An 18,229-nucleotide genomic window follows, 5' to 3' on the forward strand; every position below is an offset into this window, starting at 1 on the left:
CATATGTGTGGAGTTGCCTGGGAAGTCCATAAAAAGGTGCTGAATCTCTTGGAACTGGAATTATAGACCATTGTGAGCCACTAGATATGGGTACTGGGAACCAAACCTGGATTGTCTGTAAGAACAAGTGCTCTTAACAGCTGAGTCATTTCTCCAACCCTGACACTGCCATGCTATTTTGGCCATGCTAAAGAGAGTGTTGGATCTCTTGGAGCTGGAGTTATGGACAGTTGTTAATTGGCATGCTGGGAACTGAACCTGGGTCCTCTGCAAGAGCAGTCAGTGCTCTTTAACCTCTGAGCCATCTCTCCCACTCCTACTTTTTCTTTTAAGTATCACTAACTATTGACTTGTGATATTAGTAATACAAAAATATATTTTCTTCTAAAAGATTCAAGTAACACAGAGGGCTAGGAAGGTAGTGTACTCACACGGCTGGTCACAGGTACTAGCTAAGGGAGGTAAACAGAACAGGATGCAGAAGTCCTCCACCTCCTCTCTTTCCACTGACATTCTTACCTCATAGACTACCACTGTGCTACTGCCTCTTTTTTAGTCTTATGTCTAAATTTGTGCATCTGAATACTCCTGCTCCAATATACAAGATTTCAAGTATCATTTATTTAACTTTTTTTTGTTTTTGTTTTTGTAATGGTGGTGCTCAAACCCACGGTCTCATACACCTGAGGGAGAACTTTACCACTGTGTTACATCCCTAGATTCCATAAACGTAATTAAACTGAGTGTGTGTGTGTGTGTGTGTCTGTGTATTGTGTTCATTTAACCCATATAACCTTATAGATGATTTTTTTTTCACTGAACTATGAGTCATCTCAGTCTTGCTAACAGCTGTGGAATATTTCAAGGTGTGGACCTATCTTGAACATTACTCCTCTAGTGGATGCTGTGGTATTCTAATTAGTTGTCCCTGAACTTAATCTCTCTCTAAAAACCACTTTCAGTTAGGGAGATCTGCCTAGGCAAGGTCAAGACTGCTTCCCTGCCACAGCCTCTTCGGGGAAGACAGAAGCATTTCTATTTCTGCCAAGTTCTAATTCTCTTACTTCTTTTTGGAATCCCAAGGGCATTCCTGATAAATTTCTTGCACTCAAAACAGATTGTCCATCTCAGAATCTGTTTCCTGATATGTACCTAGAAGTAGTTAGACTATTCTGAATCACTGACTATTATAATGTCACAAATAACCAACAGGCAAGTATTTCTTTAGAAGAGATCCTTAGAAGAGATCATAGAGGACTAAAGAATGCACTTGAAAATTTGTAGATTCTGCTATATTGTCCTCCAAAATAATAACTTTTCTAGAATATTTATTTATTATTTATTTTGAGGTGCCGAGGATTGAAACTGGAGCCTTGTATATGCTAAGCAAATGGTCTACCACAGAGCTATACCTCAGCCCCTGAAACTTTTCTTATTAAATGAACTCCGTTCAAGTCTGATGGGAAATTAGAGAAAGCTGGTAGCTGGTGATGAAGGTGATGAGGGTTCAGGGGTAAAAATAATGATAAATACTCGAGGACATTTATACTGTGATGTGCTTACTTTGTGCCAAAGCCCTGACCTAGGTTTGTGATTTAATCTTTTCCTCAAAGCCCGAGAGACCTAGGAAAGGTAAGTGCTTGCTTGAGTGTGCATAGAAGCCGCAGAGTTTTCAATCTCAGATATCTGACTCCAAAGAATTCAAGCTGTTGCACACAGCACTCTCAGCCTCCTAGAGCGACCACAAGAGTACATGGTACAGCTAGTCTAATTTGGAATTGTTACAAACTGCAGTGTTTGGAGCCAGATCTTTCAAACTGTGAAATAGAAAGCAAACTGTTTCTGAGCTCCACAGGACAGGGTGTCTTCCCTACAGCTGCCTTCCAACGCTGGGACTCCTTAATGGAATCAGGATAAGCAGAGACAAAAGTGATGGCAGAACTCACTATAGTTAATTTTGAATAGCTTTCATAATGTATGTTTGATTAAAATCTATGGCATGTAGCTCAATACTATAATTCAACACAAAAGAATACAGTATACCAGGTAGTTTTAGCTAAAATAATTATTTATTTTTTTGTGCACATATATACTAACCTTCCCCTTAACTGCAAAGTACATCAGGATGAAACAGACAAGGAGACTGTGAATAGTTTAAAAGGTTTTCCGAGGTTATGAATCAAGACAAACACTTTGATTTCTATAAAAAGTGAAGAATATATATGTCTTGGTCCATATATGTAAAAAAAAAATGTAAAAAGAATGCAAAATCCACAAAAATATTGCTGGGTCATTGAGATTCCAAGGTAGGATGGGATAGACAAAGCCTCCTGTTGTGAGGGCCAGATTAGAGCATTCACTTAGAACTGGGCTATGAAATTCATTGAAAGGAGGAACAGAGAAAATGAAAGAGCTGGACAAGGAAAAAATTAGAATGGTTTTAAATGAGAAAAAGAAGTGCACACAAACCTAATCTATATCTAGATGTTGAAAATGGGATTAGAAATGGATTTTTTTTCTTATTCTTTAAAAACTTTTATTATTTTTACTTTATGTGCATGAGTGTTTTGCTTGCATGTATGTATGTGCACTACATGTGTGCAATTCCTGTGGAGGCCAGAGGAGGGCATCAGATCCCTTGGAGCGGAAGTTACAGATAGTTGTTAGCCACCATGTGGGTGCTGGAAACTGAATCCAGGTCCTCTGCAAAAACAACCAGTGCTCTTAACCACTGAACCATCTTCTTAGTCCCCTGTTGTCCTTTTCTTTTTTTTTTTTTTTTGAGACAAGGTCTCACCATGTAGCCCAAGCTGGACACACATTAGGATTCTTCTGATTCAGCCTCCCAAGTATAAGGAATGAGCATTTACTTTTAAGAATTCAAGTCTTGGGCCAGCAAGGATGGCTCAGCAGGTTGAGGCACTGCCAAGTTTGATGGATGATCTAAGTTCAATCCCCAAAACCCACATGGCTGAAGGAGAGCAGATGCCCATAAGTTGTCCTCTGACCTATACATGCACACAGTGGGCAACACCATCCCCCACTACAAAAGATAAGCAAATGAATGTGCAGAAAATTTCAAGTCTTCTAGGCCTTATAAATGAGAAAAGATTTATGCAAAGTTAAGTCAAAACCAACATACAAACTGTTAGATAAAAGCTGGTCAGTAGCCACAGGAAACATAGGATGACTCCAGTAAAGCAAAGTTAATTTCTTAGGATTGCTGGTGGCTGGCAGCTCAGGTGGGGAGAGAAAGGCAACCAGCAGCCTTCTGACTGCTGAGGAAGTTCTTATAGGGGGGCTGGGGAATGTGGAAGGTGGCAAAAATAATCTTTACAGTTTCAAGGGAAGTACCTTGAACAGAGATAGCTCTTACAGGGTGCAGGGGCCTGTTTATCTTCCAAAATTATCTGGGAACAGCTTTGTGCTGAGACGGCTCTAAATGTAGCTGTCTGACCAGTTCCTGTTTTGCAAGTGGGCCCTCAGGGCCTGTCTTGTGAGGCTCTTTTATACTGGGAGAGGGTCGTCTGCAGACCTGGTCTCTAACATAAACAATGACAAAATCCACCCTTGAAAAGTCAATAACATCTTTAAAAAATTCAAAAATTTTATCTTATATACATTTTAGAACATGTATTAAACACTTTCAAATTCTATTGGAGAGTAGAATTAAAACAGTGGAATTTGTTTAAATATTTAAATGTGCAGAGAACTCTGGTGAACCACACTAGTGATTGGAAATGACCTGTAATTTTAGAGAAGACCAAATAATTTGTCTTGATTCATAATCTTGGAAAACCTTTTGGTCTGTTCGGTCTCCTTGTCTGTTCTGTCCTGATATCATATGCAATTAGGGGAAGGTCAATAAGTACAAGCACAGAAGCCAAACAGTTACCTCACTCAACACTGCCTGACAGGTAAGCTATTTTCTTTTTTGCTAAATTATAGTACTGAGCTACATTTCATAGCTTTTAATCAAATATTCACACATACTTTATGAAAAATATTATAAATTAATATTGCCAGTTCTGCCATCACTTTTGTCTGTATATTTCTGTATTACCAGAGTTAGAGCATACACAGCTCTATTATGTTGCATGTGCATAGTAGGTATGTGTGTACACACATATGCACTGTCCTTTACTTCTATTAGAGGAACCCAAGAGAAGAATGTAGAAAACCTTTTTTCCCCATAATCACATCTAATGAATGTATAAATTGACCATGCAAAATAGTAAATTACCTCTTTTAAAACACAAAGCAGAAAATTGAAATTGACAAGAACATTTTAAAAATCCAATCTTTTATGTATTTATTTTTGTTGAGAATTGCATACATGCACATAATGTGATCTGATCAAATCTACTTCCCATCTCTATTTTCCCCTATCACTCCTATTACCTTTCTCTCTCAACTTCATATTCTCTCTCTCTCTCTCTCTCTCTCTCTCTCTCTCTCTCTCTCTCTCTGAAAACACACTCAGTGCTGCCTGTTTGTACATGGGTATAGGACCATCTACTGGAGTATGGGCAGCCTCTTATGAATCCTATATCCCAGAAGACTTACTCTCCCTACCCCAGCAGCCATCAGTTGCCAATAGCTCTTATGGGGGGGCGGATTTGATGAGCCTCTTCCCCATCCATGCTGGGAATTGGCTGGCTTGATCTTGGGCAGGTCACAGATATTGTGAGCTCATGTGCAAAATGGCCTGTCATGTCCAGCAAATACTGTTTTGTGGCAGATGACCACTACACTCTGGCTGTTACAATCTTTCTGCTCCCTCTTCAGAGATGATTCCCGGGCCTTTCAGGCAGGGGTATGATATAGATATTCCATTTATAGCATTAATTGTAAGTGGTCGTATAAGATATCACACTCCTCTGAAAGAAGATTCGGCATGTAATCACTCCTTTTTGGAAAAGGAGGCGGCATCCTTTATCTTACAAGAAAGTTTTTGCTTTAGAAAATGATGCATAATTCCAGCATAGATGGGGGAAGAACACTTAGAGAAACAAAGAAAAAGATGAAAACATCAGAATTGCTTTTGAAAAAAAAGTATTCTAAAAATCAAGTGTAAAGATTGCTAACTCCTATCTTTGGCCCTGTCTATACAGGCTGACAATTTAGGCAGAAAGAGAAAACTGAGTCAACAGTTGAACTTTAAGTTCTGAACCCATCCCAAATAGTCTGGGATCATAGCTCAAGACAGCTCTGTGGAGGGATTTATAACCTAGTAGTATTATGACAAGTATCATTGAAATGGAGACTATATTGCTACATTTGGGAAGCATTTATTTCTTTTCCCTAAGGAAAATACATAGATTTAGTTAGAGGAGTACAGTGTTATATTTTATGAGATGGTCATGCAATGAGATAAGTTTGACTGTTAATAGTTCAAATCAAGCTCACTGTGTGAAAGGCAGCAAAGAGGGCACTTTTAGTATTCTGATAAGGGTAATAAAGAGAAAGGTTCTAAGCCACAGGTTACGAGTACATTTTTTTTTTTTTTAAATCAGACGGGTGTGTGAACAACCTTTATTTTTAGAATATTAAAATAGATGGGGGATGTGACACATCTACAATGGAACCTCTCTACCTAAGGCTCACAGAACATAGTGGAACAAGGGGTAGAGGGAATACTAATGCATCTCTCAATGATGCTCCCTCATGCAACAGAGTCCAATGAACACAAAAGTCCACAAACGGCCAAGATGTAGAGAGTAAGAGTCTGCATAATACAGGACTCCTATATTAAACTTCATCCACCCAGGGCTCAGGGATCATTGTGGAAGTGGGGGCAGAAAGATTGTTGAGAGTCAGAGAGGAGGTACATGACCATATGGAAACAGAGTCTTACAGGCTCCTGGGATCTTGCTCATATGAACCTACAGCAATGCATAAGACTCACACATACTCAAGCAGACAAAAACCTGTCAGCATGCAAAAGACTCACACATACTCAAGCAGACAAAAACCCAGCAAAGAACTAGGGAAATGGGCAGCAGGCCCCAATCTTAGCTGAAGAACTATTGGCAGTTATTTACTGCTGGGTGAGGAAGAGTTGATCTTTTTTAAGGCAGAGACTCTAGATAGGCTGACAAGACCTCAGTGGATGAACTTGCTTTGAGGGACATCTGGGGACACTAACTTGACTGAATAGGCCTTAACATATATAACAGAATGCATGAAATCTGGTGGGGTGGGCTATGGGAGGACATGGATGGGGAGGGGATATAATAAAGATGATTATAATGTTTTGTATGAAATGCACAAGAATTCAAAAGAAATATACATACAAAATACAATTTCATTGACTGGGTTCACTGGCACTCAATCCACGTCAGCCTAATTGCTTGCCCTCTGCAACTTGAACCCTGGTTCCACAAGAGTTCCAGTTCCAAGACACCACCCACTCCCTTAGTGAAGCTCTTCTCAGGTCTGTGCACATGCAAGCTGTTTCTCATGCTCGCCAACACTCCTCCATAGGGCTGACAATGGCCAGTTAAAAAAATAAAAAATAAAATATCTGGGGGTAAAACATTGCTCCCTGAGAGATTTCTGCAACAATATCATCATGTCAATGCTCTGCAGTTACACATCATGTCTAGTAATGCTTACATCAAGAAATAAAACTTGAAAAAACACAGTTTGGGTTATTGTCAAAAAAGTATATAATAAAAATTCCACTACTATGATTATGGCTACTAAAAACTTTAGATGTGGAAAATAATCTATTGTCTTTATTAAAGGAAGACAAAATTTTAAAGAGGAAGCCGGGCATGGTGGCGCATGCCTTTAATCCCAGCACTTGGGAGGTAGAGGCAGGCAGATCTTTGTGAGTTCAAGGCCAGCCTGGTCGACATAGTGAATTCCAGGCCAGCTGGAGCTACAGGGAGACCCTGTCTCAAAAAGACAAAAAAAATCCCCCCAAAAACAAACAAAAAAAAATTTAAAGAGGGGCTTGAGAGATGGCTCAGTGGTTAAGAGCACTGGCTGGCTGCTCTTGCAGAGGACCCAGATTTGGATCCCAACACCCACATGCAGTTCACAACTGTCTGTAACTCCAGTTCCAGGGGATCCAACACCTTCTTCTGGCTTCTGTAGGAACTAGGCATGTACAGGATACACTTACACACATACATACAGGGAAAACACACACATAAAATAAAAATAAAAGAGAAATTTGTCTCTTTTTAAATAGAATGGTCATGTAGATTTATCAAAATACTAGTCTTATTTAAACCCATCATAGGCTGTAACTTAAAACCAAATCACTTTATTAACTTGATTCAGCTTTAAAATGCGACATTTAATTTAATAGGAAAATTGATGGCCTATATGAATCTTTTTGAAAATAAAGTTCAACTGTATTCTGTTCCCCCCTACCTTCCTAATATATAAGCTCTTCTCAGGAACAACTTATACAATTTGGGGGATTTTATTTTGGCTATGAAATTATTCCACTCCATTAACTGTAGTACTAAACAGCCTTGCTAACTCACTAGAACTCACTAGTTTATTCTGGACAGTAGTTTTAGAAGTATAATATTTGGCTGGGTGTAGGTCAGTAGCAGAGTGCATTTTTAGCATGCATGAGGGCGTGGCTTCAGTCCTCAGCACATTTCCAAATAAGTGTGAGCTATGGAATCTAAGGCACCATATCCCCCCCTCCCCACCTTTTTTTTTTCCTTTCTGAAGTTTTGTGTGAAGGATTTAAAGAGTTAGGCTGTTTCCTGGGTTTGATTTGGTCTGCAGATGGCTAAAGGGCTTACAGTTAGCACCTGTCACAACAGTTGTACACATTCCTTTAATTCCTGTAGTGTATCTTCATCATTTTCAAATTTTGCTTTCTTGCTTCACTATGAATTTCTGGGTAATTCAAACGAAAGAAACTATGACACAAATATCTTCTGATCAAATGAAAAAACCAATGTCTTACAAACTTAAAGGGGTAGTAATGAAGGACCCAGGTCACTCTGGATTCTTATAGGACTTACTCTAAAGATAATTGCAAAACAGCCAGCTGTTAACCACTCACAGACCAAAGAGCAAGCGTCATTCTACTCACCATTAACCAACTGTGAGAGCCATACCTGCTTCCACACACTGTTGCGATGGCTTTAAAGCAGCCGGATGCAAGTTGGTAGGAACCCGTGTAGCATCGGTCAATGGCCCAGTTAAAAAGGTTTATTTGGTCGGGATTAAGTTCCAGTAGCAAGACAACAACTTCACAGCCTAGTTGATGAACCTGAGCACAAGGAACAATTCAATTATTTGTATTTCATGAAAAATATTTTAGAGAACTTAGTCAACATAAACTGGGTGAATGGAACGTGATGACAGAACATTCATTTGGACTGATCTTTATACCACACACCCTTTAAGAGGCTGCAATGTTGCAGAACAAGGCCAAGACGAATGAACTAAGTTTGATTCTTTGTAAATCTGTTACATGGATGGATATTGTTCACCCTCCATTTTCAACTCTGAAAAGGTGGTGAAGGATTTAGTTGCAGTGTTTCTTTTGTACATTTTATATATTTCTGGAAAATAAATATGTCTTGTTAAAATTCATATATACCAAGGGACATCTTCTAAGTATACAAAGTCTTTCAAGGAAAAAAAACACCACAAGAATATATTTATGAGGTCTGATTACTAAATGTACCATGAGAAGAAGCTCAGTGGCCAATTGTTTGGAAAGAAAATGGTCTCTTAGAAGGAATAAGCTTGAGAGACTTCTTTATTATACAGTATGAGGACTATCGGGATGACTATACCAAATTCTTGAAAAAGTGCTAGGTGGGTTGATAAATGCTCTCACCCCAAATGAATGATATCTATGTCAAGTCATGCATTTTACCCATTCTATAATGTATCTATTCTTCAAACATTACAGTATACGTGATAAACAAAGTTTGTATGCCAATTAACAAGAAAAGTTAAAAAACAGAAATTCATTCTCAATGGTTTCTTCTGAATCAGAAGTTTTCATAAGAAAAATAATCTTGGGTTAGATGTGGTGGCACACATCTTTAATCCCAGCACTCAGGAGTTAGAGGCAGATGGATCTCTGTGAGATCAAGACCAGCCTGGTCTACATAGTGAGTTCCAGGCTAACTGTGGTTATAGGGAGACCCTGTTTGTAAAAGACCATAAAACAGAAAAATCATATTGAATAGAATTAAGAGATACTTAATTGACGATTCCAGAAGCTAATTAATTAATTAATTAACTAATTGTATGAGTGTTCTGCTACATGTATGCAAGTGCATCCATGTGTACAATGCCTATGGAGGCCAGAATAGGGCATTGGATCCTCTGGGACTGTAGTTAAGGATGGTTGCTAGCTACCATGTAGGTGCTGGGAACTGAACCTGGGTGCTCTGCAAGAGTAGCAAGTGTTCTTAACTGCTGAGCCTTCTCTCCAGCTTCTCAGAAACTACTTTCAAATGCCAAATTGTCAGTGACATGCACATTCGTCCAGGAGAAGCCAGGATGGAGACCCTTTCCCCTCAGAACATTCCCTGCCTCTTCCTGAAGTCCTCCACTCTTCTTGGCAGTTGCAATCAGGTGGGAAAGGAAAAAAATGACTTATTTGTGTACTTTCAGGCCTCAGGTGGGGTCTGATAGGCTTAGTGGATAGCTTAGCTGAGTATCCTCAGCTTAGTCCTTCCTCCCTTCTACAAGTGGCAGAAGATAAAAGGTGATGGTCCTATTTTGGAAGACATGAAAATAACATTTTATTAAATAGTAGTGAGTTGAAAATCAGCAAGGTTTTATTATGCATTAGACATTTTAATTTAGGTTAATATATAGATTGTATATAATTTATAATTATGATGAATTAACAACCCAATAGTAAAAAATCAGAATTCATTCAGCCCTTATATCTATGTTTTCTGCCTCTTTGGATTCAACCAACTATGGATGGAAAAAAACTGTCTATACTGAACATTTGGAGATTTTTTTCCCCAAGTCATTATTCCCTAAACAATACAGTAAAACTATTTACACAGCATTCACATTGTATTTGCCATCGAAAGTAATGCAGATCTTAAAGTACATCGGGTGGCGTGTGTAAGTTTGTTATAAGTAATACATCATATTATGTAAGGGATTTTAACAACCATAGATTTTGGCATCTGCGAAAGTGTCAGGACCAATGTTAGCAGTAACATCAAGGGGCTCCTGGGAACTTCATCATTAGCTTCTTCTGATTATCCTGATTATGGCCACCACTGGTTAGTTTGGGCTGTTTTTGAACTCTACGCAGATGGAGTTACATGACACATAGTTTTGTGTCTCATGTGGTATTTGGAGATGAGCTCTATGGGACGTTTTGGACCATAAGGAACCCTCATGAAAGTGATTAATGCCTTTATAAAAAGCTCCCCATCTGGTTGACTCCAAGTCAATTATTAAAAACTGTTTCCACAGCTCTGTAGTGTCACCTTTGAGATAAATCAAGTTTTCATACACAAATCATTTCCTGTCCATGCTATTCTGCTCTATTACTGCAGTTATCTATTCCTGGGTCAGTATTACACTGTCTTAATTTCCACAGGTTTACAGTAAGTATTGATTTCAGCTGAGCTAAATCTTACTTATGTTGCTCAAAATTAGCTAAAGTATTCTTGGTCCTTTGTATTTCTCTTCATACATTTTGAAAGAAACTTGTTGATTTGCCACAAATAGCCTGCTTATGTTTTGATTGCATTTTGTATTATTCTTATAAATCATTTCAGTGAAGAACTGCCGTCTTTTTTTTTTTTTTTCTGTTGAGATAGGGTCTCATATATTCAACACTCTATTAACTTGCTACACAGAGAATGATGACCCCAATGTCTGGTCTTCCAGCCTTTACCTCCTGAGTGCTGGGATCCTAGGCATGTCCCTCTACATTCAGTTTAGGGAGTACTGGGAATGATCCCAGGACCTCTTTGTGCACTGTAGGTAAACACTCTACAAACCGAGCTTCACATTCGGTCCCCTGGCAGCTTAACAATAATGAATTTTCCAAATCACAAATATGGTATATTTTTCCGTCTGTGTGTGTGTGTGTGTTCCAGTGTATGTGGATTTGTCTGTGTGTGCCTGTGGAGGTCACAGGGGTTGATATTGAATGTCTTCCTTACTTTTTCTCTATAAACCTTAAAATTTTTTTAATTACATCTAAAAATGCATAAGGAGGTCAGAGGAAAACTTGTGGGAGTCAGTTCTCTCCTTCTATCAAGTGGGTCCCAAGGATTGAATTCAGGTTGTTAGGCTTGGAGGCAAGGCCCTTTACTAGCTAAGCAATCTCCCTGGACCAATCCACTTTAGTTTTTGAAGCAGGGTCTCTCACTGATTAGTTGGTTAGCCAGTGAGCTCCAGGAACTGCCTGTGTCCACCTCTCCGGTTTGGGAATTAGAAGCACGGGTTACTGTGCCCACCTTTTTACATGAGTGCCTGGCATCTGATCTCAGGTGCTCATTCTGGCATGCCAAGTAGGTCATCTACTGCGCCATCCCTTCAGTTCTATTTTCGCTTAATTGATTAACTGTGTACGTATGTTTGCATGTTCATGTGTCTAAGAGTGCCTGTGTTTGTATGCGTGTGTCTATGGAGGTCAAAGGTCAACCTCAGGTAGTTCTTTAGGAGCTGTCTTCCTTGTTTTCAGAGACCTGGAGCTCACTGATTCGGGTAGGCTGACTGGCCAGTGAGCTCCAGGGATCCATGTACCTCTGCTTCCCCAGCCCTGGGATAAAAAGTGTCCACCATTATTATGCCCAGCTTTTTAGTGGGTGATGAGAGAAATCAGGTCTTCATGATTCAATGCTCTGATTCAGCGCTCTCCTCGGCATGCTTCCAATTTTTAGGTGTTCTTTTAATTTTTCTCATTAATTCTTATATATTGCTATGTAAGCGCCTTCATATTTCTATTAGGTTTATTCCTAAGTATTTAGTGTTACTACCTAATTTTTGAAAATGCTCTTGTGTAAGTGGGATAATTACATTTTTTTTTTTTTTTTGGTCTTTTTTGAGACAGGGTCTCCCCGTAGCCCCAGCTGGCTTGGAACTTGCTATGTAAACCAGGCTGATCTTGAACTCACAGAGATCACCTACCTCTGCCTCCTGAGTGCTGGGATTAAAGGTGTGTACTACCACGCCTGGCAAAATTTTATATTTCTAATTGAAAAAAAATACTACCTAATTTTTGAAAATTCTTTTGTTGAAGTGGGATAATTACTTTTTTTTTTTTTTTTGGTCTTTTTTGAGACAGGGTCTCCCCGTAGCCCCAGCTGGCTTGGAACTTGCTATGTAAACCAGGCTGATCTTGAACTCACAGAGATCACCTACCTCTGCCTCCTGAGTGCTGGGATTAAAGGTGTGTACTACCACGCCTGGCAAAATTTTATATTTCTAATTGCTTATTGCTGCTGTATTAAAATACAATTTGTTGGGGCTGGAGAGATGGCTCAGTGGTTAAGAGCACTGACTGCTCTTGCACAGGACCCGGGTTTGATTCCCAGCACCCGAATGGTGGCTACGAACCATCCTTAACTCCAGTTCCAGGGGAATCTGAAGACCTCTGTGGCATTGCATGACACGGGTGCACTCACATAAATACAGGCAATACACTCATACACATAAAATGAAAAAATTAATAAAATATCAAAATACAATTTGTTGTCATCCAACAACCTTGCTAACTCACAGATTAATTTCTAAACCTTATAGATTCCTACATACATGATTATGTCATCGGTGGATAATTTTCATTTCTTGTATCTTTTCATGCCTATTATACCAGGGCCTCCTGCATATGTTTCTAGAGATGGTGCAAGTGGGCTTCCTTGGTTACTGTACTTTCAGAGTGAATATTTTCAATAACTGTTAAGTATTATCTGACTATAGGGCCTCTTAAAAAGGCATGCTATATCGAATGAAGAATGTTCTTGATTAATTTTAGTTTTTGTGTTTTTCTCATGAATATATGCATAATTTTATCAAATGTATTTGCTGTATCAATTGAGATGATTAAAAATTTCCCTTTGAAGATTATATTAATTTAATTAATATACTAATGAAGTAACAGATATTTGATTAAACCAACTTTTGCAGTTCTTGACTAGACTTAAGATCATCTTGATGTATCATTTTTTTATGTGTCACTGAATTCAATTTTCTAATATGTTTAAAGCTTTTTGCATCTATGCTTATGAATAATTTTAATTTTCTTTTTTACTGCATCCTTGTCTAGTGCGATTATCAAGGTTATGATGATGCCTTTCCTCTTGATGTGCTTAAAAAATTTATATTTAGTCAATAGAACTTGTTTCTTAAATGCTTGGTAGCACTTACTCATTAGTAAAGTCATCTGGCCTTAAGATTTTCAATTTAGGAGTTGGTGAGATGGCTCAGTGGTTAAGAGTACTGGCTGCTCTTCAGAGGACCCAGGTTTGGTTCCCAGCACCCACATGGCAGTTAACAACCATATGTTACTCTACTTCCAAGGGATCTGACACCCTCTTTTAGTTCTGTGGGCATTGCATGCACAGATGCACTTACAATACATGCAGGCAAAACACTAATACATATGAAATTAAAATAAATCAAATCTTTAAAAAAAAGAAACAGTTGGGGTTGGAGAGATGGCTCATCAGTTAAGAGCACTGCCTGCTCTTGCAGAGGCCCCAGGTTCTGTTCTCAGCACCCACATGGTGGCTAACAACCATCCATAACTCCAGTCCCAGGGGATCTGATATCCTCTTCTGGCCTCCACAGTCATTGCACACACAAAGTTCAGTTACATACATGCAGGCAAAACATTCATACACATAAAATAAAAATAAATAAAAAATTAAAAACATCTAAATTTACTGACTCAATTAATTACTTATATGACCATTCAGATTTTCCATTGTTTTTCCTTCTGTTGTGTTTTTCTGGGAATTTGACTATCTAAAATTTCAAGTTTATTTGCTTTCATTTTTAATGCATTCAGTATCAGAAGTGACATCCTTTTACATGTCTCCTCTTTCTTTTGCTCTCCCTTTTCTCTCTCATGTGCTATCTCAGACTTGTCATGGATTCATTAATTTTACTAGTCTTGATAATTTAACTCTTGGCTTTAGTGTTTGTTATATTAATATTCTGAGTCTTAAATGTCTGCTACAGGCTCATGTTTTGAATGTTTGGTTACCTATTTTGAAGGCTGTGGGGCTGGGCCGGCAGAAAGATGTCATTAGGGGAAAGCCTTTGAAGGTGATACCTGCCTGACCTTGATCCTGTAGTTTCTGCTGTGTCCTGGACCACACTATGTGAACAGCCCTAGGCTCATATTCCACCACCCAAGTCAGAGTCACTCCCATGACCAAGCCTTTCCTACCACAATGGATTGCAACCTTCTGAAATCAGGAGCCTCAATATTTTTCCCCCCTTAAATTGTTCTGTTACGTGTTTTGTCATAGCAATGCAAAAGTAACTAATATAATGGTTCATTACCATTGAATTTTGCCATTTGTTAATTTCTGCTCTGACCTCTATTTCTGTTGTACTTTTCCTGAGTTTGATGTGCTATTCTTATACTTACTTCTTATGGTCAATAGGTCACAGATTATTAGACTTTTTTTGTTTCAATATAAACATCTTGGTTTATACATTTCATTTAAAGCACAGTTTTTAAATTTTTATTTATTATTTTTATGTGTATGAGTGTATTGCCTGTATTTATGTGAGTGCGCCCATGTTGTGCAATGCCTCAGAGCTCAGAAGAGGGCTTTGGGTTCCCCTGGAACTGGAGTTAAGGACAGTTCGTAGCCACCATGTGGTTGCTGGGAATCGAACCCAGGTCCTCTGCAAGAGCAGTCAGTACTCTTAACTACTGAGCCATCTCTCCAGTCCTTAAAGCACAGTTTTTAATACAGACCACCAATTTAATATTTTCATTATGTTTTACTTCAAAATATTTCCCAGTTTCTATTACTAGCTTAATGCTAGTAATAAGCACACAGTCAGAATTTAAATTATGTGAGATGTTGAGAACTACTTTATGACCCAGTTTACAGTCAAATTGGGTAAATGTTACTGTATTTTTGAGCCTGGAACATCATAGTGTAGTGTGCCTAAATATATATGTGCACCCATGGAGGTGTTGTGGAACACATGGTACTGTGGATGATGTTTACGCATTTCAGAAACTCAACCAATGAGGAACCTCAAAAACATTAGCAAACAATATATTTTTGATGACTACTACTTACTCGTAAATCTTGACAAGCCAGAATATTGTCAAGCCACTTATATAGATAGCCATCTGGAGAAAGGCCCACATTGTCGAACACAGGACCACAACATAACACTGCTGACATGGCCTGAAATAGAAACAGTGGCACATGGAGACAGAAGCTGGAGATGAAACTGGAATGAAGGAATGGCTTCTGGCTGACTTTAGAAAACACAATCCCAAATCTGGTTGCCTTCTGTATTTTACTTTAGAGACAGAGTCTTACTATGGTTAGTCTTGCTATGCTAGTCTGACCAAAAGTTGCTTTTGGTCAGACTAGTCTTAAACTCACATTCCTCCTGCCTCAGCATCCTGAATGCTGGGATCATAGGCATCTACCACCATGCTTAGCTTGATGGTAGCTCTTTAGAAACAATTACTCCAAGATTTTTAAAGCATTCCTTAGCAAATTCAGTAGAAACCCCTCCACTAGATTCCAATTTTAAAAATAAAAGTTAAAAACCTATAAACTTAGTTTCATGGCTATATAATTTTATGATTATAGCAAATGTTTATAAAGAGAGAATATTTAAAACAAAGTGTCCATTATACAATATTTCAAATAAAGTTCCTTTCAATTACTTTAAGGGAAATGAATTATTCTTATAAGATAAATTTTGTTTTTATGACAAATATTTGACTGTGGTACTAAACTGAAAATTATGAAGCATGGAAATGAATAATTATGATATTTGATCAAAAGTAATTTAAGAATATGAATCTGACTTCCTTTAAGGGGAGGGGAGGGGAAATGGGGAGAGGGTAAGAGAAAGGAGATTTTGACTAAATTGTCCTTGGCAGGGGTAAGTAACTCTCAAGGCAACCATTTAAATTGATCCCACTGAATTATATGCAAACATGAATCAGCAACTTATGGTGTATACAATGGTTGATATAGTTACTTCTCTAAAGGACATTAGGCAGTAAGACTATGGTGGTTTGAATGAGAAATGCTCCCACAGGCTCATGTACTTGAACACTTGGTCCCTAGTTAGTGGTGCTGTTTGGGGAGGTCATGGAATCTTTAGGAAGTGCAGCCTTGCTACAGGAAGTACATCACTTTGAGGGTTTATAGCTTCCCCTCTGCTTGTACTCTTTGTTTCCTGTATGTGGATGATGTGATCAGCCAACATCATGTTCCTGTTGGCATGGCATGCCTGCTGTGCCATGATGATCTAGTCCTCTGGAACCATAGGCTAAAATAAACTTTTGCTTTTAAAAGTTGCTTTTAAAGGCCATGTTTCTTACAGCAGCAGGAAAGTAACTAATACAAGGTCCATGCTGTTGCAGATTTTGAACTGTCTTCATAGTGTGGAAGTCTAGGCTATGAGGCTAAAAAGGGATGTGGCTATTGGTTGATTCCCCACCCCGCCCCCCGCTGCTTTTTTGGTTATAAATTAATTGGCAAGGCAACAACTTGAGAAATAAGCAAAACTATATGATTCTCACACAGGCAAAACACTGGATTCAAAAAGAAATGGGAGCTTGAAAAAGTTTTGCATTTTAAAATTGTGAGCCCACATGGAATGCCCATATATTTTTACATTGTTTGCATATCTGTGGATCCATGTTTATGGGTTTGGATTTTTTGGACTTATGTATTTATATGTCTACACACATCTATTTGAAGTTCTGTATCTGCACTCAATCACATCATGTTACTTAAATTTTATTTTTAAGGCATGGTTGTTAGTTTAAGGAAGGAGACCCATCAATTTCATAAACTAGTGAAGAAAATGTTACCAACTTTTAATGCACAATACTGGTATCTGGTTATCTGATGATTTCTGTCACTGTAACGGTCCAAAGGAGTAAACATGATGCTGAAGGGTCCTGCCCACTGGCTAAACAAGATGAAGAGGTGGTGCCTCAGGCTTTGCTGAGGGAAGAGAAATCTTCTATGGTGAACTAGAGAGAACAACAGAGTCAGTATCTATTAGACTGCATACAGCCTTAACACTACCAAACATGATTCTCAGGTTGTAGGAAAAGGAACAATTTCATTTCTTTGCTTGGTGCTATTAATAGAACATGAGGTTTCATGCAAGCTAAGCAAGCACTCTACCCCTGACCTACACCCTGCCCCTAACTCCAGTTTTCTTTAGTTATAGAAATCTGACTCCTTAAATATATTTCAACATGATTTCCTTTCCATGTGTATACCCTTCCTTGCTTCCTGTTGCAGCCTACAGTACCCTAACTCACAGTGAGAAGGAAAGACTGACACAGACCTGCAGACATTCATACTGATCCATCCCATTCAGCTTTTGTGTACACAGAACAAACTTTGACTGCTGCTGCCCATTGCTAGGGAGATCTTTGGAATATAGAATATATGCACTGTCTACTTGAAATACATGTACTTTGCTTTAATGGAAGGAGTCAACTTAACACTTAGTAAAGGTCATCACAGATGAGGTGGCCTGGTAAGGTTTAATAACATCAACATACTGAGACATTTGAAGCATTAGTTGACTCATAGTTCTTTATAGTTTTATACCAAACCAGTTTTGTACGCTTCTGTCAGAATGAAAATGTTTCATATTCATTTGTCCTGTGAAAGATATTCCTCCATATAATTTAACAGTTAATCAAATGTGAAATGTATTAAGTGCTACAGAACTCTAACTAGCATATTGATTGAGTGAAGTAAGACAGCAGGAATTCGGCTGAAATTATGCATGTACTAATCAGCACAGCAGTGACGGGGAAAACGAAGCTTGTATGAACGTCTCCTACCTCCTTCCTATGGAAATACGTAAGCTCATTTTCAGATAGGAATCAAAACTGAGACAGAAATGACTAAATTCAATCCTGACTATTCCCTTTATGACTCCGTGCTAAGATGACCTGCTCTCATGTGTATTTCCAAGTTTCTCAAAATAAATAAGGATCATACCCTAGTCCATATTCAGGCCACTAGGAATCAAGAGGGAAGTATGGTCACAAGGAACACAA

At 38.5% G+C, this 18,229-nt stretch overlaps 1 protein-coding gene across 7 annotated transcripts in view; it reads right to left on the bottom strand.

Annotated features, from left to right (window-relative positions):
- Window positions 1-18,229, bottom strand: part of Fry (FRY microtubule binding protein) — a 479,403-nt gene that overhangs the window by 110,829 nt on the left and 350,345 nt on the right. For all 7 annotated transcript variants that reach the window (XM_008825033.3, XM_029559622.1, XM_029559620.1 and 4 more), the window contains 3 exons: window positions 17,019-17,179; window positions 15,249-15,359; window positions 8,094-8,248 (listed from right to left, as the gene is read on the bottom strand). In XM_008825033.3, the coding sequence (XP_008823255.1) occupies window positions 8,094-8,248; window positions 15,249-15,359; window positions 17,019-17,179 (427 nt within the window). The remainder of the gene's footprint in view (window positions 1-8,093; window positions 8,249-15,248; window positions 15,360-17,018; window positions 17,180-18,229) is intronic.

The sequence above is a fragment of the Nannospalax galili genome, unplaced genomic scaffold, assembly GCF_000622305.1.
Source record: "Nannospalax galili isolate Female #2095 unplaced genomic scaffold, S.galili_v1.0 scaffold768, whole genome shotgun sequence".
Lineage (NCBI taxonomy): Eukaryota > Metazoa > Chordata > Mammalia > Rodentia > Spalacidae > Nannospalax > Nannospalax galili.